The following is a 13,839-nucleotide window of genomic DNA, read 5'->3' on the forward strand; positions in this document are numbered from 1 at the left end:
ACTCCTACCAATGTAATAATTAACTCCACTTTTAGGTTTTAGGATGAAACTTAACCATACAACCTTGTAATATTAAATGTCTGCCTGCACTTTTGGGGCGTTTTTATAATCATAAAAACTATAGCCTCATCGTATTCATGTATGCCTTCTTTCTATCAGATTCTGAAACAAAATTTCCGGCCGATTTATTCGTATTCAAACACTTCACATTTGATTAATTACATCACATTACTTTAATTAATACAGGTTGGATCTAGTAAAATAGATAATTCTCTTTTATGAACCCAGAAACTTTTAATCTGTGCATATATATATATATATATATATATATATATATATATATATATATATATATATATATATATATATATATATATACACACACACACACCTGTGGATATTTTCAACAAACTTTTAATGCACCTCATATTAAACCACTATTTAAACTAAAAATGTTCCATCACTAACATTTGGACCTTAAAATTGGCTTGAAATATTTCATGACCGTACGTAATTTGACAGAACTTTCTCCCTCAGTTGAGATATATTAAAAATGAATTCAATGACAGCGTCTTGATTATAATTAATGAATTAATATATCCACTAATATTCAGAATTATTTTTTTTCGTTAACATGTCCCTTAACCGATAATCAAATATTAATTATTTCGAAATACAAAAATTGGGGAGAGCTACCGAGAATCAGGGTCATTTGACTATTTTTTTCTTGCAATCAAATATTGACACTCTTCGTGCGTACGCAACAAAAAGTCTATTATTTCTCACTGCTATATACATTGTACCTCGATTCATATGGACGAAAAAATATCGATGGCAAAATTAACAATATAAAAAAAAAGTGTAGTAAACAAAATAATCAAAGGATTTTCTTACAAAATCCTTTTAATCATAAAACTTATTTTATCGAAAAGCAATAAACATATTAGATTAATTTCTTACTTTCTCGTGAAAATATGGAAAGATTAATAGTAATAACTGAAGTGGAATTACATCAATCAAATGAAAAGAGAATAATGTCTGAATAAATTTATAATTAACTATAAAAAAAATATACAGATTACTGACAAATATAGTATCATTAAAATTTAACGGAACTTCTCAGCCCTTGTGAAGATTCCGTACATAAAGGACACGAGGGAGTACAAAACTATGATGTGCGTTGCTTTTTAGGCGATAAATTCAGCTTCTACAATTTTGATCTGATCTATCTATTATTAGTAGACGTACTCAAATATATTACCCACTTTTTGCTAGAGCCCCAGCCGCAAAGAGAAGATTCCTTCGAGAAAACTGTTTCAAACAACATACATACACGATTGAATCCTACAAAATTATATGAACATTATCCATGATCATGTAATTAAGCGTCAAGTGATCTTACCCGCAATGAGTAAACTGGGGTTGATTTGGTTGCCAGAGTTTTCAGCGATCTAAGTCTGTTAGCATTCCCACTTCTACCAACGTAACGGAAGATATGGATTTCATGTTTCAAAAATTCAACATAAAAAAAATTAGACATAAGTTTATAAAAAAAAATTTTACTTGAAAGTGTCATAAATCATAACATACAACAAATATGCTATAAATAAAAAGAAACAAATCTAAGACACATCAGACTTAAAATCTATAACAAATAAAATTCATTACAAGCAACAAGTCTATTAAAATACCCAGCTACAACCAGAAAAGAAAAAAAAAAAAAAAAAAAACGCTTCAAGAGCCAAAATATCTTAAACAGTGGGTTTTTCTAGTTTTATCCCGATTAAAATGAAATCCAGATATTAAAAAGTTTTGGACCGAACACTGGCCAGATTCCTGAATCAACTAGCCGGTTCGGTCAGGTTCTGATAACAACGGGTAAGTGAAAATAATTGAGTGTTAATACACCTCTAAATGATACCTCGTGGCAAATATATTATTTATTCCTGTAGAAGTTGAATAATAACCGGACACATTTTTAAATTTTCCCAAGAACTTGGATTAGTTAGAAATAAAATATTTCCTACAACAAACGATTCAAAAACAATTGTCACAACAGACGAACTTACTTTTCTTCAGCCCTTGAAACCTTGGTGCTCGTATTTACATCCCACAATTTTACAGTGCAATCAGCAGATCCAGATGCTAGAATTGAAACTTCAGAACTGATACATCCAACCATTATGAGTAGACCGTAAGTATTGTTACCAAATTGATAGCAAGCTCAAAAACCTTTATTCCACTTCCTAATTGAGATAAAATACAGCAATAAGGGATCACCTGAACGCAAGGGACCAGACACAAGACGTGTGCCCAATCAAAGGGGTGAGACAGCGGCCACTAGAGAGGTCCCACATCATGATCGTGCCATCTTCATCCCCAGATGCCATATAGCGACCATCAGGAGACATTGCCAAAGACAAAATCATACCCCTGTGACCAACAAAAACCCGGACACACTCACCGCTCTGCACATCCCATAGTCGAACTGTTTTGTCACTGGAACCAGTTGCAATGTAGTTGCAGTTGGCATGCCATTGTACACACTAAAAATGAACACAAAATACGTAAGGATTGTGGCTTAAATACATAATGACGAGTATAGCTCATTCTTTACCTTCTAAGATTAGGTGGCAAAATATAGTTTTCTGAGACAAATATTTTGAACATATATAACCAGTTAGGAATTCAATGACACTATTATGACTAAACAAGAGAAACAAAACATGATTTCCCCCATTCAAAACAGACTTCACAAAGCCCTGCTCGATCATAAACTTAAAGATGCACACCTAATTAAATCACTGTATATGAATCCGAAGCAATCGATATTTAAATATAAAATTAAATAAGCTAGAGCCAACTATGGATCACAAAAGAGAAAAAATTCTACAAAAAAACAGAAGCAACAAAGAATCTTAAATGCAATAACTTACATCAACATCAGATAAGTGCCCTGCCATTATTCTTAAGGGCTGTATCCTGTCCATTGACCAAATCCTAGCAGTTCTGTCGTGTGAAGAGCTGGCAAAATAATGCCCTACAGGACTAAACTGCATCCATATAAAGAAATAAATAATCCAGCCATCCAGAATGTACATGCAGCCAAGAATGACATCCCAAGGCAAGAAAAAAGAGGAATAAAGTATATTTGGACTAAAAAGCAGAATTCTGCAAGCTGCAACTATTAATTTGAGGGTACAAAGCACAGCATTGACTCTTCAGCAAATCCCATAGATGCATGCCCGTCATATACACAACTTATTAATCGTAACAGACAAAAGTTTCACGACATTTTACCAGTAAAAACTATGAAGTAATTTACAGAGGCCAAAAAGAACTAACTTGTATCATTTACATACTATACCACATTAAACATGCAAGAAAAACAGGGTGGGATTATAAAGGCTTTCCCTCATAAATATTATGCTAAAAAGATAGGGGAGGCTTTGCTACATTGATGTCATTTCTTAAGCCATCTCTTTAGGCTCTTCATTCCTCTCTTGTATTTACTTTACTAAATAATGTGGATCACATTAACAAGATATGTGGTCTAACTTTCATATAGGCATCATATTTTAATGCTTAAATTTTAAACTTTTATTCATGCAACTGGTATCTTGTTCTACATTCACTATCAGAACATAAAAGTTCACAATAAATTGTTTTACCTGAACATCCCAGACAGGGTAATTGTGACCCTTATAACAAACAAGATTGGCATTAAGTTTGGTGCTCCATAACCGAACTGCATAAAAATTCAAGATGCATAAGGTTCAGAATTAAAACTATAATATAAAAGAAAAAAAATAGAATGCGGCACAAAAATGAGATCAGGTAGTCTACTTGTTGAGTCTGCTGAGGATGAAAGGATAAAATCACCCACGGGACTAAAAGAGGCTGCATAAACAGGTCCTGAATGACCTTGAAATAGTGTATACTGTCTTTTCCCAACCCCTTGCCCAAATATTTGATCATTTGGTGATGTGTCATTCTCACCCTGCAAAAGAGCTAATGATAGAAAAATTGATAACTAGACTTTTACAGCTAGAAAAACCATTTTTGTCATTCTCCAAATGCTAGGAAATTGCATGAGCTTTCGTCCACCTAAGTTTGCCTTGTTCATTCAACTCAAATCTCAATTTTACTGTAAGAGACCAGGGTAGAGCGTTTAACAATTAGAGGGGAGAAAATTGATCCATTCTTAAACCATTTTGAAATAGAATGCCAACACACTGGTGCGGATCACATTCGTAAACCACCATTTATTTTTCTGTGTGAATTAAATGCTCATAAACTAACAAAGTCCAAGTCAATAATTCCATCACTAGATGACTAGAAAGATGGTACTGCTGCTAAGAAACTCTCTTCTCTTTATACATGAGGCAGTGAAAAGTATAACTGCTATACCATTGAATGTCTTGCTTAAATTAATTACAGGTTGATATCATCAGTGTATTCTTAAACTATATTTTCTCTGAACCATTGTAACTGGTCAACTATGTTCACATTTCTCAAGCAATGATGCAACAGTAACAGCAAAAAAAATTTACAAATACAAACTTACAACTGGCAGTCGGTTGTCCAAGCTTTGCCATATCCCAAACCTGGGTATACAAATCAGAATTACCAGAAATTCAATCAATTTAGAACTTCATAGAAAGAGGGTTTTCTAGAGGTGAATGGAAGAGGAAATATAGAGAAGAAAAAAACCTTGAGTGATGAGTCAGAAAATCCTCCAGCAATTAATGATCCGTCATGGGATATCGATGAACAGCTTAAACTGAGATGGTATGCAAAAATGAATTGGACAACAGAAATCCAAACAATATATAGATAACAATAGTAGATGTGTCGAACAATACCTGTTATGTGTATTTATAAATGTGTAAAAGCTAACTGACGGCAATGCAACACTGCTGAGCTGTACACGGTTCCTTAAATCTTCAAGGATGGACTGTTCCACCTCAGTTGGGCTGCAAAATTCAACATTACAAAATTCAGTTAAAAGAAGTTACAAAAAATTCAGAATTTGGTGATTCAAATATTTACATCAATTAGTAATATTAATACTTCGCATTACGTAGCTAGCATCATATGATAACAAAATATACAGAAGTGGAGAATTTAGAAAATTATGTACTTCTCGTCCAATAAATATGCTGAATAACTAATTCAAGAACTCAACTACAATTTTAGGATTTTGATAGAAACAAATGAAAACGGCCCTTTTACCCTTCAAATTATGAGAAATGCGGGATCTAAAGACTTTATCAACAAATAGAATAACGGGTAAATAGTTATGTACTTTGAATTTGTAGGATCATCTGCACATAGTACATGAAGTGTAGGATCATCTGCACATAGTACATGAACACTCTTTCCATTTAAACAGGATTGATGCAGCATAGAGGAGTCCCAAATCAACCAAGTCTTAGACTTGGAACTCCCGTTTAAAGTAGAGGATTCCCCTCCTACATCTTGTCGTTTATGAATAGAAATATAGAGAAAAGAATGAATTATTTGGATGAATACAAAAGAGAAATTCTATTTAGTTTGGATGAAGAGAAATATATAGAAAAAATAAGAAATGTATACACTTTTATTCTTTTTTAAGAAACAAGGAGAAATTAAGGATAGAAATAAAGAGTTTAGAGTCCACACTAAAAAAGAGAAATGAGAAAAAGGTTTCCATACGAGAATATGTGTGAAAATTTTCTCTTGCTCGTTTCTATCGTGTCAAGCAAACTAAATGGGAAATTTCTACCTGATCTCGATTCTCTATTTCTTTCAACCAAATTTCCACAGAATAAAGGATCAAAATAGTGGGAAGGCTTGCATTCACAGAGAAACTCGGAAACCTATCCGAATTCTTAACTTCTCCATGTTTATGGTTGTATTTAGAGTTTCTCTTTCGCAGGGTTTCTTATCCTCCTACTATTTGATGTCACCCCCCACCCCCTTTCTAATAGATTTTCTTCATTTTACAACCCCCCAAAATACAAAAAGCAGTAATGCCCATACCTCCATATCATTTTTATCAGGTTGAACTTTCTTCCTGTCTGATCCAGAACAAGCATTAAGCCTAGAGCTAAATAAAGTAACACAATGCTAAAACATCTACAACAAATCAAAAACTGCACTGACGGGACCCAGCAAATGTTTATCACAAACAAACCATTTAGAGTTCAGTCTAATTTAGAAGCTGACTATAATTTTAAAAATATAAATTCACTCAGTGATATACATTAATTTAGGTTCCATTCAATTAATTGCAGATGTCATGCAAAACATTGCAAGCAATAGAGCCCAGTCTCAGAATTTTGATAAACTCTGTAAGCAAAAGGACTCAAATTATAAGAATAATTTTTATTCCAACCAAAACAGGAAGGTAGCCGTATTAAATTTAGTTTCGATGATATGTGAATGACTAAATGTTGATTTTTTTTTTATTTGGCTATATGGTTAAACAAAAATGACAGTTACAAATACTAAAGAAAAATCATCAATAAAAGAAAAATCCTTTTTAGATAACATATACCAATCAAATGAATCCTTTGCTCCAGCTTTAATAGCATCAATTATTTTAGAATTATGCCATTCACATTAGCTATACAATTTCTAATGAAAAGAAAATGAATATATCTTATGGGATAGAGAGAATACATTAAGGGTAAGGGGAGTTCAGGCTTAACTCGAGGAGCTGCAGGTACAGTACTAGCTTCAGGTTTTGCACTCTTTCCAGTTGTACTACCACCCTTGTCCTTTTTTACTTTTTTTACTGAACCGCCTTGCTTTCCTCCTTCAATGGATCTTTTCTAAAAGAAAAACATTCGAAAACTAAAGTGATAAAACACTCAAATAAGACATCCCAAATTAAAATTCATGCACACACACTCTTTGAAAGGCCTACATTCTAATAAACGGTGCCGTATTTCCTCATATAATATAAGCAAAAGTGAAATTTAATAAACTGACAGGGTCATGTGAATTTTATAACAGATATACCTTAGTCTCGTCATTCTCCCCCTCTTTTGTTTCCCCTTCACCCTTTTCCGAGTCTGAAAGCAAGGTCCCTGCCTTCTCTAGCCGTTCTTCAAGAGAATCTTCAAGTAACTACAGGAGATACACATCGAGAATTAAATCAGATAGTTACTGAATCAGTCAATAATAATTTAAATCAGTAACTCCGTTCTTTTGAAAATAGAATAAGAGCTCCTTTTGGACAAGTGTCCAGGAACATGTAAAACTGCTGTCACGTCACTGAGCTTACACTTTATTTCTTGTTTTAAAATAATGTATTTGTATAAAAAAATTCTAAAAAAACAACACAATCCACCATTAATTGTTCAAATCTTTGAAAACAGAAAACAAAATGAAAATAAGCAATACTTGGATGTTATTGGTGAAAGCAAGGCATTTCAAGAAGTTTCAAGTGTTTCTCACGCTAGGACGACACTTTCATTAGACCAACTTGCAAATGTAAATAAATAGGATTCTAATGACAGAAACAATATAACCATGAAAACTTGTAACTTTATCAAAATTAGTAGAAATACTAGTAGACTCACCCCCCAATGAATTTCTTTTTGATTTATCCGGTTTGCTGCTTCCTGGCTGCTTCCAGTAAGGGTAACAGCTTCCGGATCATCAGAAATTAAGCTAGGTTGTCCAGGGGAAACTATATTACAACAACAGACAATGAAGTGTACGCAATAATAAGTAGTTCAAATGAGTAGAGAAGCAATCTAAAACGAATAAAAGTACCTTGAAAGTTAATATGCTCATTTATAATACCGAGTATAGTGGTGGATTGAGTACTGTGTAGATGTTGCAAGAGAAGCTCATAGGAATACTGGCAAAACATCAACTGCTATCAACTTTGCCCATATATTTAGCTCCATTTTAATGGAAAAACATAAAGACCAGTGATAAAAAGTTAAAAGGAACAAGCACCAAGGTAGATAAAGATAATGATGGTTCATGGGCTTCAGAAGAAAAATAAGTCATCCTTTTGAACATGGTCCAGAGACATAGTGATAAATTTCAAATATTTATAATATAAAATATAAACCAATCCTGAGCCTAACACCTGCATGATACCTCCATTAAGCCCTTGCATGAGCCAAATCCACCAAGATAAGGTAATCAACAGTAATGGCATACCATAAATGCCCACTGTAAATGCTGGGTAGCCAAGTGAGTCAGAGATTAGAAATTAGGATACATCCCAAATTTTCACTACCAATCAATAAGTTATCTGATTCCAAAGCTCCACACTTGAACATGTGTGACACTATACAAAATGATGAATAGTTGCCACCACTAATTCGTGTGGTGCTACCTAAATCACAATCCCTGCAGTATGCAGTGCATACAGATAGGGGACATTGACTATAATTAGCAATTGAGAGGGTTTCAGGTTAAGATTGACTTCTAATTTGTATGCTGGTTGTGGTGCTACCTAAATCACAATCCCTGCAGTATGCAGTGCATACAGATAGGGGACATTGACTATAATTAGCAATTGAGAGGGTTTCAGGTTAAGATTGACTTCTAATTTGTATGCTGGTACGGTCATAGTTTAGTATAATTATATCCAACTACAGGATGCAACATAAAAGCACTTCCTGTCTGCAATAAGTTTGTCCACAACATAAAATGAAAGGATGAAAATCTTATACACATTAATTTCAATGTATAAGATTAAGCAATTGACTAGTATCACAAATCCCCATGGCCCAGCATACAAAACCAGCACATTGGAATAACTAGCAACGGAGAGTTAGACCTACAACAACTTAAAAGCTGAATGAAAACCAAACTGCTATAAACCGATTTGCATTTAAGTTAAAGGCATGACCCAACATGACATACATTATGACCTGAAAACCCCCAAGGAGAAAAGGCGTCACAAATAATGGTTCAAACAATAGCTTACGTAATCGTCATTAAACAGTAAGGGAAGCAGCCACAGAGGGGGCCGGGAACTAGAGTTCTAAAGGTTGCAGAAAGTAGTTGAGTGAGATGATTCAATTTGAATGTGTGCAAAATAAAAATAGAAAGTAATTACAGCGCAGCTGATAAACACATCTAGAAGAATCAACTCGTTACCTCACATATCTTTATGTTGAATTTGCTCTGTCTAAGCGAGTGAGCGAATTCCATTTCCTGCAAAAGAAATTACATTACCGTAGGAATATTTTACACTAATTGCTAACTATCCAACAACCTCGACAAAATTAAAAGACCAATACAAAACTTTAGACAGCAACCAACCTCTAGATGGGTAGGAGAAAGAACCCCTTCTAACTTCTGAAGATCACGCAAGTGCATCATTTCGTGGTCTTCACGGAAAGTATTGAAGAAATTCCGAGCTGAAAACGGCAACTACAGTCACACACAAACACAAGAACAAACCAAAAGAAAACAAAACACTTGCGGCATCGCACAAGCGCCCCCATTTAGAACACGGCAAATTACCTTCCTGAACATGTCCTTTCGCCACGAGGTCCATAAAGCAGTGGATAAAGACGGGATAAAGCACGCGAAGCAACTCGTGCTGCAGCAATACGCCGATAAACGTGACAAAAACGAACCAAATAGAAAAAAGAAAAAACGGATAAAGGAAAGTGAAAAGGCGCGCGTTACCTTGTACAAATCCAGTGAAGAATAAGTCCATGTTCGCAGTTTGCTGTAGCCGTCGTGGAACCTAGCCGGACCACTCTCCAATCTGCAAAAGATAGGGTTTGAAAGAGGGAAAAAGTGAGTGCGGTGAGGAAAAGAAGCGTGAGCGGAGGGTAACGATAGGAGGTTGGAGAATGGAGAAGTACTGAGAGAATGCGAGGAGGTGGTTGGCAATGTCGGGTTCGAGAAGGGAATTACTGGAGGAGGAATTGTTGGTTTTGTTTTGCTGAAACTCTTCCTGGAAAATCTTCTCGGTTTGCGTGAAACCTTTCTTCTTCAGGTACGCGGTAACATATCCAACTATTTTATCATCCTCCATTCTCTGATCTCACACCACAACCCCTTCTTCTTCCTCTTCTTCCACTGCGCTCTTGCTACCTCGCGAACGCACTCAATTTTTTTGTAGAAATTTGATTTTTCATTGGGCTTATTTCTGGAACGGGGTCAATTAAGTGGGCTTGGGCTGAACTCGATAACCAGCTTTTGAGCCGAAGAGAGAGAAAAAAAAAATGTTAAGAATAGTGAAAAAATATAAAGTATTTTTAAAATAAAAAAATAATGAAAAAATGTAAAATATTTTTAAAATAAATTAAAATAATGTAAAGATACAGACCTACTTTAAAACAACACTCTAAAGATTTAGCTATTCAAAATTAAAAGAAAAGTAAAGAAAAAGATTTTTATCAAAAAAAAATTTTAAAAATTAAATTTCTAATTATTTAGGAATACAAAATATACTCCTAAAAATGTAATTTTAACTACTATTATATAAAACTAAAGAATTTATTAAAAAATTAAAGAATATCCTAATTTTAAACAATTAAAAATTAAAATACACTAACAACTACTTCTAAGAAAAAAAACATTAAAATATTGAGAGTCATATGCTGATAGGAACCAAATAAAAATACACTGTTACAAAAAACAGTTGCCAAACCAACCACAGTCCCAGTAACAGTATCAGGATTTTTTTTATTCACACCAAGATTATTTCTAACCGCGTGAGCAGAATTATGATCTAATGGCAAGGATAATTAGTTACTAACTCCCAAGCAAACACAGTTAAAATCAGTCAGAACATGCATATTCTCAAAAAACTATAACTCTAATCGCATCCCGTGGATTCGCATCCTTCCCTAATTCATCTTGTTTGGATCTCAAAACATTGCCTATTCTAAAACCAAGAACATGTTAATTTCATAGAAAAGCCCCTAGTTTTTTTTTTTTTTTGTATGAATTTAATCTCTACTCTCCTCAATCAATAAATCAATTCCTAACACACATGCATACAACCAGCCACAGTAGAAAAATTGATCCATAAAAATCGTGCAATTTCTTTATCTTTCCCTAAGTTGCCTTTTAAATTAATTACTTCTGATCCATAAAAAATGTGTGATATTGTATGGTATCAACTCTAAATTATATATTTTATTAGTTAATTTTTTAACTTATGAAAAATTTTATCATTTACTTTTCAATTATATAATATTTTTATTAAATATTAATTTCGTAAATCATACCAGTCATTCTTATTAACTGAATTCCAAAAGTATACATATTTTTTTATTATTTTTTTATTAATTGAATGCCGTTTTACTAATAAACGAGGAATCAAATAAGGAGAGGTAAATGTTTTACTAATGATTTAATTCAAAAAATTATTTTATTTAAAAATATTATGATAAGAGATAAAATTATTTATGTAAAACTCATTTTAGATATAAATAGGGGTGGACAAATAAAATTGAACTGCACACTACTAAAATTTGTACTGAACTAATAACTAATTTGTGTAAACTGAAGTTCAGACAAATTTTGAACTGTTTTTTGTTTTATCAAGTAAACTATATTAAATTGTACTAAATTATAATATAAACTAAATTGAACTACTAACTATACTAATTTTAAACTGAATTGTACTAATTTTAAACTTAATTGTACTTTTTAAACTAAATAGTATAACAATACATGTTCTTTTTAATTAAAATTTATTTTAATATTTTATTTTATTCATAAGTGCCTTACAAATTATTTTTTCATTATTTGATATTATTATTTTCTATTTTATTTATAACTCTTTTATTATTATAGGTGTATGGAAATTATTTTATTTTTATATTATTTATTCTATTTTATTTTATTCATAAAAAAATATAAAAATTAACGTGATACACTGACACAATATATATATATATATATATATATATATATATATATATATATATATATATAACTTTAAAAATATAAATTACATTCTTTATTTATATATGTTAATAGTTTAATGATAAAAAAAATATAAAACTTTGTGATAATAAAATTTTATCTTAAAAAATTAATTATTATTTTTTTTTATGTGAACAATTTCTTTTATTAATATTTTATTATTAAATAATGTTTTCTTGACAAAACGAAGCAGTTGAATGGGAACTAGAGAAGATGAAAGAGTAAAAACAGTTCTCCAAGTTAATTGAACTGAAACGGTTAAAAGCTGAACCATAAAATAGTATATTGAACTTTTAATAAAAGTTGATCAATTTTATATAGTATAATATAGTACAGTTAACTATAATACATGACAAATCAGTTATTTTTCTCAGTCCTAGATATAAAAGGGTTTAGTAGTATTTTAAAAGACTTGTTTAATTTTAAAAAAATTAATAAATAAGGTTTGTAAATAATATTTCAATTAAGATAATAAATACTTTTTTTCAGATAAAGATATTTATAAGAAAATGTAACTGAATTAGATTTTATGAATAATAATGTATTTAAATGTTTTTTTAGTTAATATTTTCTTAAGAGATACCGAGATGTTTGGACCAGTAATAATAAGAGATATTCAAATTTAAAGTATTTTAGTGATTTAGAATGTAAAATAGGAAGATTTTTTATAAGGATAAACATGACATCTTTTGGTATTGTTGAAAGGGAATGCATGGAAAAAATTCCTAGATAAGACTTAATAATATTTTAAAAGACTTATTTCATTTAAATTGTTTCTTCACCTCCCATTACCGTTGTAACACGGGAACTTTGTTTTGTTTTGTTTTTTCTTTTCTGGGGTTCTGGTTGAAGATTTGAAATTCAGATTTTTCATGACTTCTGTTTTTCTTTGCTAATCATGTCTGAAATGAAATTAGTTTTCCCTCCCTCCCCTTTTGGGGATGATTGCAACCAGTCTTTTAGGTAGACATGACCAATATAAGCATTCAGTTGAAATTAGTTTTCTTTGGTTTCTATCTACTTAGCCCTCCATAGTTACTTATTTATTTATAGGACTAATGAATACTCCATAATTAGAACATGACTACAAAAGAACTTTAAATAAGGTGAAGTGTAAGCAATAAAAGTTTTTTTTTTTTATGTACTATAGTTGAGTTGGTAGAGGTATATTAAAATATACAAGTCGAAATGTGAGTGAATATTTTAAAATAAGAATGCAAAACCTAAGTAGGTGACACAGGTTGGTATCGAAAAATAAATAAAAACGGATAATGAAGATGAAGTTGACCCAAATAATAGAGATTAGTATGTCTGTTGTATTGTATGGAGGATAAAAAAATAATTAAAGCTATAGTAAACGGTAACAATAAATAATGCGACTAGATAATATTTAACAGTAAAAATAAATACACGTGGACTACTTACCTATAAAGTTAATAAACATACCACTGATTAAGAAAAATAATGACAGAATTAAATAAAAAATCAATTTATTAGATACTAAAGACTAAATTTACTTTAGTAGTGGAAGAAAATAAGCATAAATATTTTTAATACCTACAGGTTATTTAAGATAAATATATTTATGTTTTTTATTATAATAAAATAAAGTTATAATAATATTATAAAACTAATAAATAAAACAATATTAATAATAAATAAACATATTTAAATTTTCACTCATTTGATTTAATTTAAACAACTCGACTTTTTACCATTCTTTTCTTTAAGTTTTCACGTCTTCTATCTTTTTATCCATACAAAATATAGAGATAGGATTAACGTTTTATATAAAAAAACTAGATTTAATTAATATTTTTTTAAAAGGAAAATAACTTTCAAATTCATTTTTAAGAATGTTTAATTGTTACGCATAAGAAAATCAAGTTTTAAAATATGTAGTAAAGTAAAATAAAACAAAGAGTAAAA

The 13,839-nt window shown here is 31.3% G+C and overlaps 1 protein-coding gene across 1 annotated transcript; it reads right to left on the bottom strand.

The window, feature by feature from the left end:
• Positions 1 to 987: 987 nt before the first annotated feature.
• On the bottom strand, positions 988 to 10,087 carry LOC106762344 (transcription initiation factor TFIID subunit 5). Its single transcript, XM_014646210.2, has 19 exons — positions 9,834 to 10,087; positions 9,652 to 9,733; positions 9,484 to 9,562; positions 9,280 to 9,377; positions 9,115 to 9,171; positions 7,768 to 7,855; positions 7,572 to 7,681; positions 7,009 to 7,116; positions 6,667 to 6,818; positions 4,866 to 4,976; positions 4,714 to 4,783; positions 4,568 to 4,607; positions 3,847 to 4,011; positions 3,672 to 3,748; positions 2,937 to 3,053; positions 2,281 to 2,546; positions 2,070 to 2,165; positions 1,403 to 1,475; positions 988 to 1,311 (listed from the first exon to the last, which is right to left on the bottom strand). The coding sequence occupies exons 1-19, from the start codon at positions 10,004 to 10,006 to the stop codon at positions 1,258 to 1,260; spliced, it is 2,016 nt and encodes a 671-aa protein (XP_014501696.1). The 5' UTR covers positions 10,007 to 10,087; the 3' UTR covers positions 988 to 1,257.
• Positions 10,088 to 13,839: the final 3,752 nt, after the last annotated feature.

The sequence above is a fragment of the Vigna radiata genome, chromosome 5 (assembly GCF_000741045.1).
Source record: "Vigna radiata var. radiata cultivar VC1973A chromosome 5, Vradiata_ver6, whole genome shotgun sequence".
Classification (NCBI taxonomy): Eukaryota; Viridiplantae; Streptophyta; class Magnoliopsida; order Fabales; family Fabaceae; genus Vigna; species Vigna radiata.